Source organism: Camelus dromedarius, chromosome 6 (assembly GCF_036321535.1).
Source record: "Camelus dromedarius isolate mCamDro1 chromosome 6, mCamDro1.pat, whole genome shotgun sequence".
Taxonomy (NCBI): Eukaryota; Metazoa; Chordata; class Mammalia; order Artiodactyla; family Camelidae; genus Camelus; species Camelus dromedarius.
The window spans coordinates 68,830,553-68,850,829 of NC_087441.1; the positions used below are offsets into that span (position 1 = coordinate 68,830,553).

The window sequence follows — 20,277 nt, forward strand, 5'->3', positions numbered from 1 at the left end:
AAAGTCATGAAAATGCCACCTCAGCTCCATGGTCTTCTTCCCAAAAACCCACAATACAAGTTTAGTCATGAGAACACATCAGATAAACCCAAACTGAGGAACATTTTACAAAACACCTAGCCAGGACACTTTAAAACTGTCAAGACTATGAAAAACAAGGGGAGATTAACAAATTGTTACAATCAGAGGGGACTAAGGAGACGTGACAACCAAATGCAAGGTGGAATTCTGGACTGGGCCCTGCAGCAGAAAAAGGACATTAATAAAATAACTAGTGAAATCCAAGTAAAGTCTGCAGTTTAGGTAACAGTATGCCTATGTTAATTCCCCAGTTTTTGACAAACATACTATGATTATATAAAGTGGCAACATAAGAGGAAGATGGGTAAATGGTATACAGAAATTCTCTACAACATCTGGGAAACTTCTCTATAAATCTAAAATTATTACCCCTCAAAACTTCTTAAAAATTCGAATGTAAAAGGAACCTGTGTTTTTAAAAAAAGACAGGGTTAAGTGTAAGTTATATTACCAAGACAGAAAAGGTAGTAAACTGTAATGATTACTAGTCTATAAAGACTCCTAATCCAGCAGCTAGTATCCATCACTGAGTCAGGCAAGTTAACCAAAAAGGCCACTAGGCCGTGAAAAGTCAAGAGATATCATATTGTGTAAGCCCTAAAGTAAGTGGGTTTTGTATGTGCAATACTAACAAGTCTAATCATGTGATTTCCTAACTGACAGTAGATTAGAACCTATAAATTAATAAGTGAAAGAACAATAACTTCACGAAAATGATAACTGACAATGAGAAAAAATAAATTATAAAAAGCAAGCAAGCTCTAAAAACAAATTTTAGAGCAACTTGCACTAAGGACAAAAACTTTAAACCCTCAAAAGCCCTTAAGTATCACCACATTTCAATATGGTTGACATTCGTAATAATGAGAGTGAGAAGTATGTCCACTATACTCTACTTACAAAATTGAAAGGAAATACAAAGAATAAGGAGAGATCCCAGTTAAGTATTGTAAATTAAATACATACATTTTTTTCAATACCTCTCCACTAAAATGGAAGGAGGAGGAAAAAGCAGAAACCCATAAGAAAAAAAAAGAACCCAGAAAGGAGATAACAGATGAGAGATATAACTAAACTGGTGAAAGAAGAAAATTTGATGAATGGGTAGGAATGGATTTAGTTAACTAAGGCACAAATATTGACACAAGAAAAAAATTTTGAACATAGCTTTATCAATAAAAGAAACAAATCTTTCTGTAAAGAAAAACTCAAGACCCAGAAGGCTTCTCCTACAATTTCTTTCAAACTTTAAAAAAATAGCAGCAAAGTTACCTAAGTTTTTCCAGAAAAATAAAAAAAGAAAGAACACTTGCAGCTCATTTTATGAAGTCAGAATACCTGATCCCAAACCTGACAATGACATTCAAGGGAGGAAAAGTACCAAGCACGCTCTCATAAAGACAGATATAAAACTCTAAGTAAGACATCAGTAAAGGGGATGGGAAGCGATAAATTGGGAATTTGAAAATTGCACCTCTTGGGGAGTGATGGAAATGTTAGCTATCTTGATTGGGGTGGTGGTTTCATGGGTGTATACATCTATCAAAATTCATCAAATTGTACACCTGAAATATGTGTACTTTACTGTACAGGAATCATACTATAATAAAGGTGTTAAAATAATAAGATACCAGTAAACCAAATACACTGATATTTATGAAAAATAATTTACTACATAATATGTATATTAATATATATTAAGTAGGATTTATTCCAAAAGCAAGAGTTAACATTTGAAAATTATGAATGTAATCCACAAAACAAAAACTCTTAGCAAACTAGGTATAGAAAGAAAGAAGTAACTGCAAAAACCTTCAGAAAACATCATAACTTTCCCCCTGTAATAAGCTATAAAGAGTTCTATTTAACTATGTAGTGAAGAGCCTAGCTGGTAAAGTTAAGGCAAGGGGACAAAATACCTACGAGGGGTGAGGAAAGCAAGCCAAGAAGGAAACTTACTTGTGTACAGAACCCTAAAAGGGTTCAAAAACTGGAGGTAGTAGGTATCTGAAGGAAAGAAAAGAATCCGTTTTTTTTTTAAGAATATGCATTCAATAGAACATGAACCAATAAATGTATAAGGAAGGATAAAATTGGAAAATCATTATTTGGGAACCATTATAATAATAACTGTTTCAGGCACGCATCATCAAGGAATGCTAAAACTAGTAAATGAGGGGAAGCTAAAACTAATGGGTGAAATCTGATGAGAAATATGTTATTAACATTATCTCAATGTAGTTCCCTATGAAATATTTATTAATTACAAAGGGAAAAACAGTACTTTCAGTGGAGAAACCTAGCAAACACCAGCTTAACTAAGGATCAAAGTTAAATCCACCAGTAAAGGGACAAAAGATCACTTCTATGCCATCCCTTATAAAACACAATCTAAATCTAATCATAAGGAAATATCAGATAAACCCAAACTACAAAGTAATTGGCCAGTATACTTTAAACATGTCAAAGCAAGGAAAAAGGAAGACTGAAAAACTATTCCAGATTAAAGGAGACTAAAGAGACACAACTAATAAGTGCAAATGATCCTAAATTGGACCCTGAACCAGAAGTTTTTTCTTTTTCTTTTTCCTTCCTTTTGCTATAAAGAACATTTTCAGGTCAACTAGTAAAAACTGAAATAAAGTCTGTAGATTAGGTAACAGTATTATATCAATGTTAGTTTTCTAACTGTAGTAATTTAAGAATGTATAGTTCTTCAAAAAAGAAGAGGTAGGACAATGAAGTTTTTAGGGATAAATGAGCAATATGCCTGAAATTTACTTTCAAATAGTTTAAAGGAAAAAAAAAGTATGTGTATATAAACATACACAGTTAGAAAAAGAGAGAATATGATAAAGTGATTGCGGTAAATGTGAATATTTGGGGAAACAAGGGCATACGGGAATTCTTTGTACTAGACTTAGAACTACCACAAGATCCAATACCAGAGTAGGAAAACCTAAACTGTAAACTGACAAACTGCTGGAGGTTCAGTGTTTACAAGTTTGAGGGTTAAAAACTCCACAGGGGCCCAATCATAGGAGGGGCTCCACTCTTTTGTGTGTTTCACCTCCAGGAACTTGACCAGGTTCTCACAATAAATACTGGAGAAAAATCCCCTCCTGCTTCCATCAGGGAGAGGGGAAAAAGGAACCATTCTGAAACAAAACAGATCACGCTGTTCTTAGCAAGGCCCACCCCCAGGGGTAAGTAGTTACCTGGAGCCTAACCTACTGGAGTTTATCAGACCCTAACAGACCCAAGTCCAGCTGGCTCTAGCCTTCCAAGTGGGAGAAGAGAAATATCTAACACCAGTCCATTCTAGCCATTCTGTCCCATCTAAGAAGAGAGAAAAATACTGAGAAACACTTGCGAAGTTCATAGTTCAGAGGCCTAGGCTCACCGAACTGAAGACTGAGACCTAATCCCAGGACTACGGTCCTAATCCAGGACTACACAATGCTTACCTTCCACCCCACATCTAGCACCACGTTACTAAAAGCCTAGTTACAGCAGTTCCTTTTACCCAGTATATCATGTCCAGATATCAAGAAAAAAATTACAAGCCATACTAAAAGGCAAAAAACACAAAGTGGTGAGATAAAACAAGCACCAAAACCAGACATGGCATAGATACTGTAATTATCAGGCTGGGAATTTAAACAGTTGTGATTACTCTGCTACGGGCTCTACTGGCTAAAGTAGACAGCAGGCAAGAACAGAAGGGCAATGTGAGCAGAGAGAAGGAAATCCTAAGAACCAAAAGTAATTGCTAGAGATAAAAATATGTAACAGAAATAAAGAATGCCTCTGATGAGCTTATTAGCAGACTGGATGCAACGGAGGAAAGAATTTCTGAACCTGAGTATGTAGCAACAGAAACCGAAACTGAACAGCAAAGAAAACAAAGACTGAAAAAAGGGAAACAACATCCAAGGACCATGGGACAACTACAAAAGGTGTAACATACATGTAACAGGAATATCAGAAGGAAAAGAGAGAAAGGAACAGAAGATGTATTTGAAACAATAATGACTAAGAATTTCCCCAAATTAATGTCAGACACTGAATCACAAATCCAGGAAGCTCAGAGACCACCAGCAGAATAAATCTAAAAAACTACACCTAAGCATATCATTTTCAAACTACAGAAAATCAAAACAAACAAACAAAAAACTAAAAGAAGCCAGAGGTAGGGAAAGAAACACTACCTATAGAGGAACAAAGGTAAGAATTATATCTGACTTCTGCTCAGAAATCATGCAAACAAGAGAGTGGAGAGAAATATTTGAAGTGTTGAGAAAAAAAAAAAAAAAAAGACAAGAAAAACCCTCTGGAATTCTGTGTCCCGTGAATTTATCTTTCAAAAGTAAAGAAAAAAAAAACTTTCTTAGACAAATATGGAGAGAATTTGTTGCTATTTTTCAAGAACTCTTTTGCAAACGTTAAAAAAAATGTTCTTTAGAGGGAAGTAAAATGATATAGGTCAGAAACTCGAACGTACAAGAAAGAGTATCAGAGAAGGAATAAGTGAAGGTAAAATAAAAACTTATTTTTCTTATCCTTAATAATAGATAACTGTTCAAAATAACAGCAACAATGTATTTGATTATGTATATTTATTTTATATATATTATGTGTGTATATACATATGCTTATGTAAAAGTAAAATGAATAACAGCAAAGATACAAGGGACAGGAGGGAGGAATTAAGATCATTTTGTTATTGTTAGGTTCTTATACTGCCTGTGAAAGTGGCATAATGTTAAAGTGAACTTGAGTTAACTGTAAATATCTATTACAAACTTTAAGAGAACCACTAAAAGTTTTTTTTAATGAAGTATAACTGAAATGCAAAGAAAGGAGAGAAAATGGAATCATGAAATGCTCAACTGAAAACACAAAATGCAGAAAAAGAGTGGAAGGCAAAAATAGGAAAAAGAGCAAAGGCAACAAACAGAAAACAGTAACAAATGCAGGAGACATTAACTCAACTGTATCAATAATTACAATTGAATCTAACTATATTAATAACCACAATCAAAAGTAACAGGCAGGGTGGACCCTTGCTGGGTACCAACAGCACTGGCAAGGTTAGGACTGGATTATGGAAACACAAAACTACTGTGTAGTGTGGGTGGGCTTCCTAGGCAGAAGTCCAGACAAACTGTGATATTCCCATTCCTTTAAGCTATGAACACGTAAAAACAAACTGTTTATAGCCACTTAGAGATTCAAAAGAATTTAATAAATGTATAAGCTTAGGATTTAAAAAAAGAAACAAAAAATTGAATGTCAATGTTCTAAATGTACCAAATAAAACATGGAAAATTGTCAGATTAAACAATGAAACCCAATTACATACCACATACAAGAAACCCATAAATAAAACAGAAGTAAAGACTTGGAGAAAGAAATACCATACTAACAATACTCAAAAAAAGGCAGACGTAGCTATATTAATTTTAGACAAAGCAGATGCCAAAGCAAGGAAAGTTACTAGGGATAAAGAAGAGCATGTACATTGTATTAAAGGGATCAATTCTTCAAGACATAACAGTCCATAACATGCATGTACGTAGCAGCAGTGCCAAATTATGTGAGACAAAAACTAATACAAATGCAAGAAAAAATAAATGAATTCACTGTCATAGCTGGAGACTGTAAAACTCCTGAATCAGAAATAGACTGATCCAGCAAGGCAGAAAATCAGTAAGGACACAGCTGAACTTAATAACACCATCAGTCAAGTGGAGATAACTGACGTCTATAGACTACTTCATCCAACAACAGTTTTCCTCTAGCTCACATGAAACATTCACTAAGACCACATTCTGAGCCATAAAACAAACCTTAACAAATTTATATGACAGAAATCACACAATGTCTGTTCTGAGACCACAGAAGAATTAAACTAGAATACCAGAAAGGTTAACTGGAAAATTCCAAAATACATGGAGCTTAAACAACACACTTCAAAAACAACAAATGGGTCAATGAAGAAATCTCAAGATAAACTTAAAAACATTTGAGACTAAAGGAAAATACAAACATAACTTACCAAATTTGTAAGATGTAGTAAAAGCAGTGCTTAGAGGGAAATTTATAGCATTTAATGCATATATTCAAAAAGAAGAAAGACCTACAATAAACCATCTAAGCTTTTATCTTAGGAAACTAGAAAAAGAGCAATTTAAATCTAGAGTAAGCAAATAAAAAAAAAGAAAAAACTTAGAGCAGAAATCAATGAAATTTAACAGGAAATCAACAAAAAATCAAAACCAAAGCTGCTTCTTTGGAAAGACTGATAAAATCAAACAAGCCTCTAACCAGGCTACGAAAAAAAGGTGAACACAGATTACTACTATCAGAAATGAATGGAAGGGCATCACTAGAGATCCCATGGGCATTAAAAGGCTAATAAAGGAATACTACAAAAAACTCCATGTCCAACTCTGGTAACCTAGATGAAATGGATCAATTCCTTAAAAGATACAAGTTGCCAAAACAAATACAAAAACAAAAAAACTCAAAAAAAAAAAAAAAAAAAACCAAGAAGAAACAGACAATCTAAATAGGCTTATATCTAGTAAAGAAATTGAATTAGTAATTAATCGTTTTCCAAAACAGAAACCGGCAGGCCCAGATGGATCCACTGGTGAATTCTACTAAACATTTAAGGAAACTGCATCGATTCATGAAAATACTCTCTATGATACTGTAATCATGGATACATGTCATTATTCATTTGTCCAAACCCATAGACTATACCACATAATGAGTGATCCGTAACATAAACTATGCCTCTGAGTGGTTATCATGCGTCAATGCAGGGTTATCAATTGTAGCAAATGTACCACTCTGATGGGAGATACTGATATTGGTGGAGTATATGTACATGTGAGGGTGGAAGGTATATGGGAAATCTCTGTACTTTCCTCTCAACTTTGCTGTAAACCTAAAACTGGTTTTCAAAAAACGAAGAACGGATAAACTTCAATGAAGGTAGTCCAAGTTCCCTACCCTCCATGCCCTGCTCCTTGTAACCACAAATCTGATCTTTTCTATGAGTTTGGGTTTTCTGTTGTTTCATTTTCGTTTTGTTTTTTTAAGATTCCACATATAAGTGAGATCATACAGTATTCTTATTTCGCTTGGCATAATGCCCTCAGGGTCCATCCATGTTGTCAAATGGCAGGATTTCTTTCCTTTTTATGTCTGAGTAACATTCCATTGTGTGTGTATATACACATACTTACATACACACACACCCCACGCAATATCTTAATCCACTCTTCCACTCATGGACCCTTAGGTTGTTTCCATGTCTTGGCTGTTATAAACAACATTGCTATGAGCAATGGGGGCATAGATCTCTCTTTAATATTGTTTTTGTTTCCTTCAGATATATTCACAGAAGTAGAATTTCTGGATCATGTGGTAGTTCTATTTTTAGTCTTTTGAGGAACCTCCATACTGTTTTACATAGAGGCTGTACCAATTTACAATCCCACTAACAGTACACAAGGGTTTCCTTTTCTTCACATCCTCACCAGCATTTGTCATCTCTTGGCTTTTTCATAATAACCATTCTAACAGGCCTGAGGTGATATCTCTTGGTGGTTTTGATTTGCATCTCCCTAATGATTAGTGACACTGAGCACCTTTTCATTTGTCTATTGGCCATCTGTATGTCTTCTTTGGAAAAAAAGTCTATTCAAGTCCTTTGCCCATTTTTAATTGGATTATTTGGTTTCTTTACTGTTGAGTTATATGAGTTCTTTATATATTTTGGATATTAACCCCTTATCAGATACATGGTTTGCAGGCATTTAATAAAGTCTTAAAAAATTTTTAATGTAAAGAAAACATAAGGAATAGATACACTACAAATAGATTTTCAAATTTTGTTACCCCAGCCTGTACAGCTGACTGGCACTTTCTTGCTGTCAAAAAGCTAACAAAATGAACAGTAATTAATAAAACCAAAAAAGTAAAGTTATACTATAAGGGACCAGTAAGACCAAAGAATTCCTTGTATCACAAAAAGCATAAGACATTAAGAAAAAAAACAATAAATGACTACATTTAAAAAATTCTATTCATAAAATTATTCCATTCATTTAGAAAATAAGATAAGTAATAATTCTGTAAGTTATATGTTCAATTCATATAATTCAACCAAGGTTTAGTATCCACAGTATATAAAGAACCCCAACATTCCAATAGAAAAACAAAATGTACAAGACATGAGCAATTAAGAACAGATGAACACAATAAAAATATATATATCTAAAAAAAAAAAAAGAGGAACACATACAAAATAACCCAAAAACACAAAAAGAAAACTCTTATTTTGTTTAGTGTACTCACGTACCACAAGTATATAGAATAGGGATTAACTCTAGGTTGACCCTCAATATTTTTTGAAAATTGAAAAAATATATGATTTTTTTTAAATACAGCAATAAAGATGCTCAACCTCCCTGTACACTGGAGTATTATAAATTCAAACCACCATCTGATAACCCCATCAGACTGGCAAAAACTGAAACACCAGGCATTATTAAGTGCATGATGGTGTGTATAAACAGGAAAACTTAAAACGTGCTAGTGAAACCACTCTGGAGATCAATTTGGCAACACTTAGGTGAAGTTGAAATTGCGTATGATCATGATTCCACTGCTAAGAGATAACCAAGATCAGATATTAGCAAAGCATGGCCCAGCCAAATCAGATCTGCTGCCTGTTTTTATAAGGCCCATGAGTTAAGAACGGCTTTTACATTTTTAAGTGGCTGGGGAGAGAAAAAAAAATCAAAAGAAGAATAACGCTTCATGACATACGAAATTCAAATTTCAGTGTCTATGAAGCTTTCCTGGCACACAGCCACACTCATTTGCTTATGTATTATCTATAAGTGCCTTCTTGCTACACTGGCAGTGTTGAGTAACTGTGACAGACTGGACTGCAAAGTGTCAGATATTTACTATTCAGGCCTTTCCAAAAAAAGTTTGCTGACCTGTGTCCTAGAGAAACATATACACGTGAACAAAGAAATCTACTTTAAAAAAAAAGTTCATAGTAGCAATATAAGACACAACTAAGATAATCATAGTAGCAATGTACATTAATAGTAAAAAATTAGATACAACCTAAATTTCCACAAAAAGGGAAATGCATAAAAATGTAGCATATTCATACTATAACAAAGCACTAGTTATTCTTACCAACATTATTTAATCTTTCAAATGCTGTAAGAATGAAAAGCAAGTTACAAAAGAATACAGTATGACATGATTTATAAAATACTTTAAACATGCAAAACAATCTGTATACACATACACAGGTTCAGAGATACATATATAAAGTACAAAGAAATGTATGGGAATGTTAAGTACAAAGTTAAGGATGGTGGTTACCCCTGGAGAGGAGGCAGGAAAGTGAAAAAAGGAAAGGGTTCACCCCTGTTTCAACTGTATTAGTTATGTTTTCTTTAGGCTAGGAAGTAGAACATAAGTTTTTGTTATATTATTCTTTATATTCCACACAGATGTGAAATATTTCCTAATAATTTTTAAACTGTCATCAATAAGGTTTTACAAAAATAAAAACAGAATTTTTAAAAATGAGTCACTGAGACAGAAGTTAACTTCTATAATTTAGAAATAAAAAAGCAGCAAAAGAAAACATAAAGAGAGAATTAAATGCAAACAACAGGAAATCTCAATAAAGCAATTTTAGGTGGCTCTGTAGTGCTTAAGCCCCAATACATCTCAAGAATCTGTCAAGATTCTCCAAAGGCAGCCTCTTAGAGCTCTAAGCCAGCATGTTACAAGTCTGAGTACCCTGCTGGACTTGGACTACATGGAGAAGGATGGGCCCAACTTCCCACACCTGCCAGTCAGACATTTGAATAAAGCTATCTTGGAACCACCAGACCAGCCAAGCTACCACTGAATAACTCCAGCAGATGCTGCAGGAAGCACAAAAACCACCCAGCTGAGGAGATTTTTCTCAAATTCCTAACCTAAAAAAACTATCCTTTGATAAAGAAGACAGACCAACAGACTATCCAATACTATCTCAAGATGAAGTCTGAATGTATTAAATTCTCAGGAATAATATCAAATTAGGCTTCCTTGTGAGCTACCAAAACCACAATATTCAGAGTTCTCTCAGTTTATCTCCTTCTTCATTTTAATCAGTTAGTTCTGTCCAAGGCCAACATCAGACAGCAGTTTGGTGCTGTTGGTGTTGCTGGAAGCTCCTTGATCTTCTAAGGAATGGAAATATCGAGTAGTGGTACCTTATCCTAAAGTAATGCAGTTGGTTCCATCTTCACACAGAATACACAATCTCTAAAAATATAGGTATCTCAAGCATACAAAGTTCCAAAGTCAGAAAATAAACAACTCAGAAATGACTGCAAGAACAAGTGGCTTCAAATGTTTCTTCTGCTCCACAGACAGGGAGAAGACGACCAAGATGGCAGGGGAATTCAATATTCAATAAGATGATCAATGGAACACTTTAATTCTGAAAGTGCAAATGCATAATTCAACAAGAAAATTGACAGATTCATAATAAAGTTAAAAGAACATAAACTTGAAAAATAGATAAAGCCTGTAAACGGTGAAGACAAAGGAGATTCAGGAGTTGCTACTCAAACCTGTGAAGGAAATGCTGCTGAAGAGTCTCAAACTTAATTGCTATTATGACAAAACTAAATCATTCTTTGATAGTATTTCCTGTGATGATAACAGAGAATGGAGACCAACCTGAACTGAAGAAAGATTAAATGCCAAAATATGTACTCTCACCTCATCCAAACAGTGGCCAAAGGAATTTTGGAGGCAGAGAAGATGTTGGTACCCATACAGAAAGAGTCAAGAGAGGTAATGGTGATTATGTCTCCAAGATTTAGTGGCAGACTCATATGTAGGAGGTTGTGGGGGCAGAAAGTTCGCAGATTAAAAAATATAGGAAAGGCAGCAAGGTTATCATATGGTCTACAAGCAAGTCTTGAGAAATTTCTAGCTCCTCAAGTCCTGAAAAATTGCTTCAGTCTTTGCAAAAAATAAAAAAGAACATTTATTATACACTGGACACCAACACTGTTTTTTCTTCCCTGTTGTATTTCAAAGATTGTAATGCAATTACTGTGGGAGGAAAAAAATCCCTCATATTCAAAACCAAGCATGAAATACATTTAAAAAAAAAAACAACTCTCCAAAAGCAAGATGAGGATATGGCTTGTTGTCTTACTCCTCAAGTCTGTAGTCTCAGGTGGTCCCAAAGTAGTTTTTGTTGACTTAGAACAAGGCAGAGGATCCACATATCCCAGTTTGCCTAGGACTGTTCCAATTTTAGTAGTGAAAGTCTGTATCTTCAGGAGACAAGAGGTCCTAATTTTTGGTGAAGGATGCAAAAGGCTCTGAGAAGTCCAAAACCCTAAGGTAGCCCAAAAAACGGACCAAAAGCAACACCGTTTTTAACGTCAAATGAATACTCCCTATCTTCTTTCTATACTTGCTGTCTTTGTCTTTTAGGTGATGCAGGCAACCAAAATCTGTAGTTCACAATCAAGGATCATCCATTGTTGCATCACTCCAAGTAATGTGACTTAAGTGTACAACTGAAGTGGGCTTTAATTGTGATCAGCAGTCTACCTTTGACTTTGTGGATTAATTGTTGTGTTTTGTATTCAGATAACATTTAATTTTTAATACTGTAAATAGTGGTGACCATGTTTTCTAATTGGTTAGGTAATGAAAATGAAGAAGACTGCAATAATGACTCCAGTACGACCCAGACGTCACCAAATGAAAAGAAAAAAGAAAGGAAAAGTTTCTAACATTCTGCCTCTTTTCTTCTTTCTTGTGCTTGCCTGGTTTCAGAAATTCTTGAATCAGTCCCTAATCAAAGAAAAGTTAAACCAAAGACTATTTATGTTACTATTTATGTCTCTGAAACAAATTACAAATTGTGTGGTCTATTTTGTTCTGTCTTTCTTTAGCTTCCTAAACTGTCTGGAAATTAGAAACTTTTGGACCTCATAAGAACTGTCATTTTCAAGTTTAAGAAATATTATGACTTTGTTGAAAGAATTACAAAAAAACCCCAAAAACAGGTAGGCATGGGAGAGGAAAGATGGCTATGTGGATTAAAGACAGCTGCAAACTCTTTGCCTGCTGAATGTTGGGTTCTATTTCCCTTCTCCTTTAATCTGGGCTGGCTCTGTGGCCTTCTGGCCAACAAAATGTGGCAGAAATGACAATGTAATTTCTGAAGTTGGGCTTCAAGAGATCTGTGGCTTCCGTTTTTCCCCTCTTAGGGTGCTGCTTTATCATTCCCTGTTATTCAGCCTTCTCTTGTCCAGCCCTCTCCCAAAGGTAAAGCAGGTAAGAAGAAGACTAGGCAAGCAAGAGGATAAGAAGGGAAGGAGGGAGGAAAGAAGGAAGGAAATGCTGAAGGATTTTATGGCTACAGGACAGGTCCCAAGCTCCAGTTCTGCTTGCAGGGCTAACTTGCTCTGGATCACGGAACCCCTCTATACCTCTTGATCTCCTCAGTCAACATACTTTTGTAATGGCAACAGGAGCCATTAACTTACAGGAATCTAGACATAAGGAATACATAACTTCATTCTCTATCCTCTCTCACTACACCAGTCAACATAGAATATCAACAACAATCAGCTAATACCTAGAAAAAGAAAGATAGTAAGTGAAAGAAGAATAATAAAAACTAGAATTCAAGTAAGAGACAAGATAAGCATGAAGAGAAGAAAAGTAAGAAAAGAAAGTTCTTTCTTCTCTGCCTGCTAAGAAAATAAATACAATAATCCAACTAACATAGAGCACTTGGAATTACATGCCTGGAATTGTTCTAAGAGTTCACTATACATTAACACATTTAATCTTCATGGCAACCTTATGAGGTAACTACAATTATTATCCTTGTCTTCTTAACAGATGTGAAAACACAAAGAGGTTAAGTAATCTATTCAAGATCATACAGCTAGTTAAGTATAGAGCTAGATGATGAATCCTGGCATTCTGGCTTCTGAATTCATGCTCTCCATGCATTTCTAATGAAAACTGCTTCCATTCTAAGTGAGGTTCTACTCTACTACTGTTTCTTGTGAGCACATGAAATCAAGTAGTAAGTAGAATTTATCAACTCAACTAGGATGCAACTAGAAAATACATATAGTTAAGGAATAAATAAGGAATGACACGATGGCGTAGTTTCTAAAAGCAGTACAATCAAAAGAGGAAGGAGCAGGGCTAAATGAAGAACTTTGTGGTGTGTTCCCCTGAGCAGTTTGACACTAAACACCTTGCTCATATTCATGGAATGCCCATCATTTAGGAGAAGTGGTGCTTTAGCCCAGGAGATACTGTCAAGTATTTACTGGCCCCAATAAAAGTGGCAAACAGACTGGGCTCTAAATTGCATTTATATGTAAAAATAAAGTATGGCTAAGGAGAAATGAAAAATACTTTTCATTTGGAGACATAAGTAATTTTGCTGATACAGAGGACAACACTGCAATAGTTCAGATCAGTCTTTTTAACCTAGTGGACAAAGTTCACAAAGGAGGAGGGCCCAGAATGAAAAGGAAAACAAAGTAGTAAATACACACACGCACGCACATATACAAAAGGGAAAACAGAAAAAAAATGGGAGAAAATATTGGTGAGGCAATTAATTGGTAGAAGTAAAAGGTAAAGTGGCTCAATAAATATTTGTTGAATGAATGAACAAAAGAGAAATCTGTCAAACTACCTATAACAAACGGAAAGGGGGTAGAAGACGACATCTTAAGTAAATAGAAGAGAAAGAAACAAGTCAGAGGGGAAAGAAAAAAATTCAACACAAGTTGCAGTCTAATTAAGCAACTTCCATGTAATACTATATAACAAAATAAAGTACAACAGTAGCCAGTAGGTCTACTTTTCCCTAATGAAGCCAGAAAAGGAAATGGAATTAGCATTTTACTTAATAGTTTGTAAGAATGTAAAACACCATTTAGAACATGGATGACAAACAAGCATCTCAAACTTACCATCAAGGCAGAGCTATTTATTAACTTCTCATTCCTCTGCCAGTCTACTCCATCTCAGTAAATGGAATTACCCCCAACACCTCAAACCAAAACCGAAGCAGTCATTTTTGACTCCTCCCTTACTCTGATTCTCAATACGCATTACATCAAGTCCTGTGAGCTCTGCGTCCAAATATATCTCCCATCTATCCACTCCTCTTCCCAGCCTCCATTGCAACCATCCTTGCCTAAGCCCCTCCAACTTTGAGACTACTACAGTATTCTAACTCACGTCCCTGCTTTAACTTGTGCTCTCCTCTAATTCACTCCATAAGCAAAGTGATTTTTTAAAAAAGATAAATATCTTGAAACTACTTTGCTCCAAACTCTTCAATGATGTCCTGCTTCTCAGAATGAAATAAAAATTCATGATCTGGAATGATTTGCTGCCTCTCTTTCATATCACTCTTTTCTCTGCTTGCTACATTTCCGCCAAAATGATCTTTTTGTTTAACAAACATAATCCTATATCATCTCGGAACCTCTACAGGCATTATCCTCTTGGCCATACTCTAGTCCCACAGTTAAGATATTACCTTAACACACCTTAACCTCCTTAGGAAGGCCTTTCCTGACTTTAGCATTACGTAAAACAGCTTTCCCATTTGTCCACTGCTCTGTATATTTCTGCCATAGCCTTTATCACACTATTACCATCTTGTTTATTTCATTAACAAATATGTTCCAAGTGCAAGAAATATGTTGGTGAAAACAGAAAGCCATTGTTTTCGTGAAGCTTACTTATATTTTAGTAGGGCTGGAAAACTTGAAGACATGAATTTATCATATGAAAAGTGCTGTCATGAAAGATAAAACACGGTAAAAGGGAATACCATGTGTTTGTACCCGTGAGTATGGCATTTTAAGTAGGTTATCAGATCTGAGCAGACCTAAATAAAGTGAAGAAGGAAACTGAAAAAATGAAGTAAGACAATTCTAAACGGATTCATTTTTACTTATTTATGAAAAGTCCCTCCCACTAAAATCTAAGGCCTATGAAGGCAAGTACCCTATTTATGCACTGCTTTATTCACCTTGGTATAATGCCTAGCACAAAGCAGGCTGCTATAAATATTTGATGAGTGAATGAAAACCTTGTTTTTCAAGAAGTCTACTGGAGAGTAAGGAAAAGTATACTATGTAGATGTTTAAATATTATATCCCAAAGGGTCTATGGGGAAACATTCTGAAAACACATAAACATGGTATCAAAAATGTATGGCAAGTTATAGTGGAATATTTTATCATTGAAAGTGTAAAGAATCAAAAGAATTATATACAAAATATTACACACAAAAAATAAATGACACTAAATATCATTCCATTTATTTCAAAAGATTCAGTACAGTATATGAAAAACTGAAATCCTATGCTCATATTCTAAACAAGGTACCATTCATTTTCTTTATGAGAATGCTGAAGGAAACACGGTGAAACTCAAATTTATCCCCAAGAGCAATTCATAGACCCTCAAGTTAGAACAAACTAAAAGCAACGATTTTAAATTTACATCAGCCCTGTATCTGTTGGCTTTATTTATATTTTCTTTCCTATGTTCATCTAGCCAGAGTTTAAACTGAATCAGAAGCCTCTACAGAAGTCCCAAACCTACCACAGTAAAAAAAAAAAAAAAAAAAAAAGTATAATCATCTGCATACTGACTATATCAGTAAGCCATCTTTTGTGATTCCAGTATCAAAACAAAAAAAATAATGCACATAACACCCCCTGTAACACAAGCTGCACCACTCTCAGCCTCTGACAGGTAACTATTCTGCCCAAACTAGAAAGGAGGTAGAATAGAGGAAATATGAAATGAAGCCAGAAAAAACTTACAAGCTTTCCACATCTTCTTACTATGAATCTCATATAAAACTCTCAACATTTTCAAATAAAGGCTGTCATGCATAGGAAGGTAAAAAAAAATTTTTTTTTGCTCTGCAATACTCAATGAAGAAGAATTATGAAAATTAAGATTTCTTTTCCCATTCATCTCTATTAGTCCGTATTTGTTTATTAGACTACGGACTGAGTACCTACTGTGGTCCAGGCACTGTTCCAGGTGTTGTTAATTAAACTGTAAACAAGGCATATCCATCATTCTTCAACACTTTCTTATAGGCCCTGGTACCACAGTTAAGTTGTACTTTCTTAATTCAGAAATTTTTCCAATTATTTTTTAAAGTATTGCTTCATGTTCCGTATGAAAAACATCTTTGCAAAATTATCCAAAGAGTAGTTCATCTTTTTTAGCAATCACTGGACCGGTTCCCCCAAACATATGTATAAATCTAATTACTAGCATAAACAGTGACCCTACAGCCAAATTAAGCAATGAGCATTAGAGTTCCTGTCCACAAGCACAATGAATTTAGATGTATTTTGGGGATATATATATATAGGCAAAGGGCCAATATTGGCACCCATTACCACCATCCCCAACAATGACATACAGCTTTTCTTAAAACTGGCTTAGTCCATCTACAGCAAATGTTTAACTTTTCCTCACAAGTGAATAAAAATGGAACCACTCAAACTTTATTAGCTTTGGTGACTGTCCCAAAATTGACACTGTCAATCTCGTTCTTTTTTTTTTTCGAATTATTTTATAAAAGATGTTTAGCAGAACACATGTCGTTAAGATTATCAGAGTCAGGCCTAATCTGAATGCTGGCTTCAAAAGGAAGCCTGAAGCTCTGCGAAACATAAAGACCAGGGGGGTACAAAACAGGAAAACTACCTCTCCCCTCCCCGCTTAGACTGGCTCCCCACTTCACCCAACCTTAGCAACTTGAAACTTTCCATGAACACCAAACAAAACCCGAGTGCAGTCCGCTCTCATCCTGAGGCCACCACCGAAACACCAAAAACTGTCAAAGACTTAAACGCGTGAAAGGACAGCCACTAACTCCAGCTCGCGGCCGGAACCACCGACACTCCCTAGGGCCTCCCCGCCCTCCGCCAAGCCCCTCGCCCGGGCGGACTCGAACCCAGCGCGCTCGCACCGCATCCCCTCCCCGCCATCGCTCCCGCAGCCCCCGCCCCCGGGCCCCTCCGCCGCCCCGCAAACCCACCCAGCGCCCGTAACTGAATATCCGGGAACCAGGGGGCCATATTTTCCTCAGTCTCCCCACCCACCCCCCGCAAGGGCAGAAATAGCTGTACCTTCCAGAAAAGTAATCTCCCCTGCGCTGCCGTCGCTCTTGCCAGCCGCCATCTTCCTCCTCCCACGCCGCCGCCTTCTTAATCCATGGCCCACACCGCCGCCGCGCTCGCCGGGATGAGGGGCCGCGCCGCAGGAGGGTAGCCGCCGCAGGGTTGCGGGCCTAGGACTCGGCCGTCAGGCGGGCGGCGCTCCCCCGTCCGGACGGGCCTACACAAAAGCAGGCCGGGCGCTCCCGGGCCTATCCGCGGGCTGGTGGGCGGCGAGACCCGCGGCCTGGGCTGCTCAGGCGCCTCCGGGCGAACGCGAGCGGCGACGACGGCGACGGCGCTTCCCGGGCCCGGTGCCTCTCGGCCCGCGACTCCCCATCCACCGCCCACCCAGGCCGCCTGAGAAGCTTCCCTCAGCCGCGAGCCCGCAGGAAGAGAGACTGAAGGCGAGCACACAAACACGCCTCCCTAAGTCCCGGGCCGTAAAATGGCCGCACCCGCCGCGCCGGGGCGGCGAGGTCTCTACGACCGTCAGGCGCCCCCAGGCCGTTCTCTCCTTCTGCAGCCGCCGCCGCCGCCGCTACGGCCGTCCGCCCACCCCGCCCAGGCGCGAATGCATCAGCCGAGGTCTCTGCGACTGTCCATGTGGACAGGGGTGGGTCCCCTCTGCCACCGCCTCGCGTCCGTCGCCACAGCAGCTCCAGCCGCCGCCGCCGCTCCTCCCCCACGGGCGCTGCTGCGGCCGCCCGGCTCCCGCCCCCGCCCCGCCGCCGCCGCCGCCGCCGCCGCCCCCAGCGCGGCGCCCCCTCAGGAGCCCGGGCTCGCTCGCGGGTAGAGCGGGCCGCGGCGCTGCACCGAGTCCCGCCGCGTGGCGCCTGCAGCCCGGCCCTCCGTAGCGCCGGCCCAGCGCGGCGCCCGCTCGGCCGACACACGTTTCGTCCCAAATCGCGAGCTCCGCGGGCCGGGGGGCCGACCTGGTGTCTGAGCGCTTCCCAGCCGGGCCGGCGGGGCATTTGGCTTCTGTGAGACCACGATTGCCTGAGGAATGTTCTCAGTTCATTCCTTTGAGGAGGCCTTGGAGCTTAAACCATAGCCAACTGGAGAGAAAAGGTAGAGTGAGGCAGTGCAGTCACGTGTAGAAAATGATTTGTGGTCTTCATTTTTTAAGAAGTTTTCAAAATAATTTATGAGGGGGAATGCTACAGTACCCTTTGGATGACAGCGTACAAAAAAAAAAAAAAAATCCTGTCATTTCTGTGCCTGACACTTCAAAAACCATACCCTACCTTACCAGCCAGGCTTTGCCATTGCAGGTGACTATATCATGTTCGTTTTTCTTTTCCTGCTTTGCCTTTCTTTTTGCTTTCATTTTTTTTTTTAAGTTCTAAAAACAAGACGTTCATTAATGAAAATTTGGAAAATACAGAAAAGTTATGCCTAGTCCCACCACGAAATTCAACTCCTTTGCCTGTGTAGTCCTCTCATCCAAAATTTTTCTTAAATCTCTCACTATCCTCATTTAAAAAACAAAAAATGTATGCTCTATATAAATGAAAACTCAACAGTCATTAAAATGACACGGAAAAACTATGATTTAGTGCAGTCTTTGGGGACTGAACTAACTAGTTTAATTGCCCTGCTAAACTAGGCATAAGCAGACCGTCTTTTTGTTTAAAACTTCTTTTAAAATCTTTTCCTAAAATGAACTCATGATTTCGTGATTAAGAGTAATGTAACGAGTATAATTGATTATCATTTGCTATTTTTGTTGCTTGAGGATATTGGATGCTCCCACTGCGGTCCCTTTGACACAGAGTCTATGCCAATGACAGTATAATAGTGAGGCTGGTAGACAGTAGGCAGATGTGGGTGACTGGACTCGTTTGTACAGACTCCAAAATGTAGTTTTGGAAAAAATCTGATTTTAAAACACATACATGCTGGCTTTGAAAATGGAAGAAGTTGCCAGAAATCAAGGAATGTGGGTGGCCTCTGGATGCTTTAAAAGTCAAGGAAACTGAGGCTCCCCTAGAGCTTCCAGAGAGCAAAGCTGACACCTGGATTTTAGCCCAATGAGACAGATGTTGGACCTCTGACCTTACAGAACTGCAAGATAACGAATTTCTGTTAAGTTGCTAATTTAGTGGTAATTTGTTACAGCAGCCATAGAGAACTAATACACGTGGAATAGGAAGACAGGTGGAGTTATGTAAAAGATGTCTGTTAAGCAATCTGAGTTAGGATCTTTCAGATGAAGTCCACTGTTTTATTTTTAAGTAGTATTAATGTCAGCTAATCTCTATGGGACTCCATAATTCCAGCTTTAAAAGAGAAGTATGGATTAAACCAATGTTTCTCAAACTTTAGCTTGCATAAAAATCACCTGAAAAGGCTTGTTAAAATAGATTGCATTACCCCTCCCCTAGAGTTTCTGTTTCAGTGAGCCTGGAGTGGGCCTTAGAATTTGCATTTGTAACATGTTACTAGGTGATTGCAGAAGCTGCTGATCAGGGGACCACACTATGAAACAATCTAGATTAAACAGTCCCTAAATTCCTTTTCAGTTCAATTATTCTTATTCTATAGTATGCAATTACAAATGAAATTATTAGTTTCCATATTCAAGTATAAAGATATTTTCAGAAATCACTGTTCTTCCATATGAATATAATCAGCTAAGCATTGATAGTATCATATATCCCTTTATCCAGGATTCAGGCCCTAGAAAACTTCAGATTTAGGGCATATCCCTGAAATTTAGATGTATTTAGTATATATACAAATGTATATTTAGTATATTTACAGATATTTAATTATTAGCCCTTTTTTTATACATGAATTTTGAAGTTCAGAGATGTTACTGAGAATGCCTTTGGATATTAGAAATATGACTAATTACAAAACCAATTCCCTGAGTTATCCATTCAAT

The 20,277-nt window shown here is 37.6% G+C and overlaps 1 protein-coding gene across 4 annotated transcripts in view; it reads right to left on the reverse strand.

Annotated features, from left to right (window-relative positions):
- SENP6 (SUMO specific peptidase 6) overlaps window positions 1-18,070 on the reverse strand; it is a 108,210-nt gene extending 90,140 nt beyond the window's left edge. For all 4 annotated transcript variants that reach the window (XM_031455951.2, XM_031455950.2, XM_010998731.3 and 1 more), the window contains exon 1: window positions 17,361-18,070. In XM_031455951.2, coding sequence (XP_031311811.1) covers window positions 17,361-17,412 — 52 coding nt within the window. In that variant the 5' untranslated portion in view covers window positions 17,413-18,070. The remainder of the gene's footprint in view (window positions 1-17,360) is intronic.
- Between the last annotated feature and the right edge of the window lie 2,207 nt (window positions 18,071-20,277).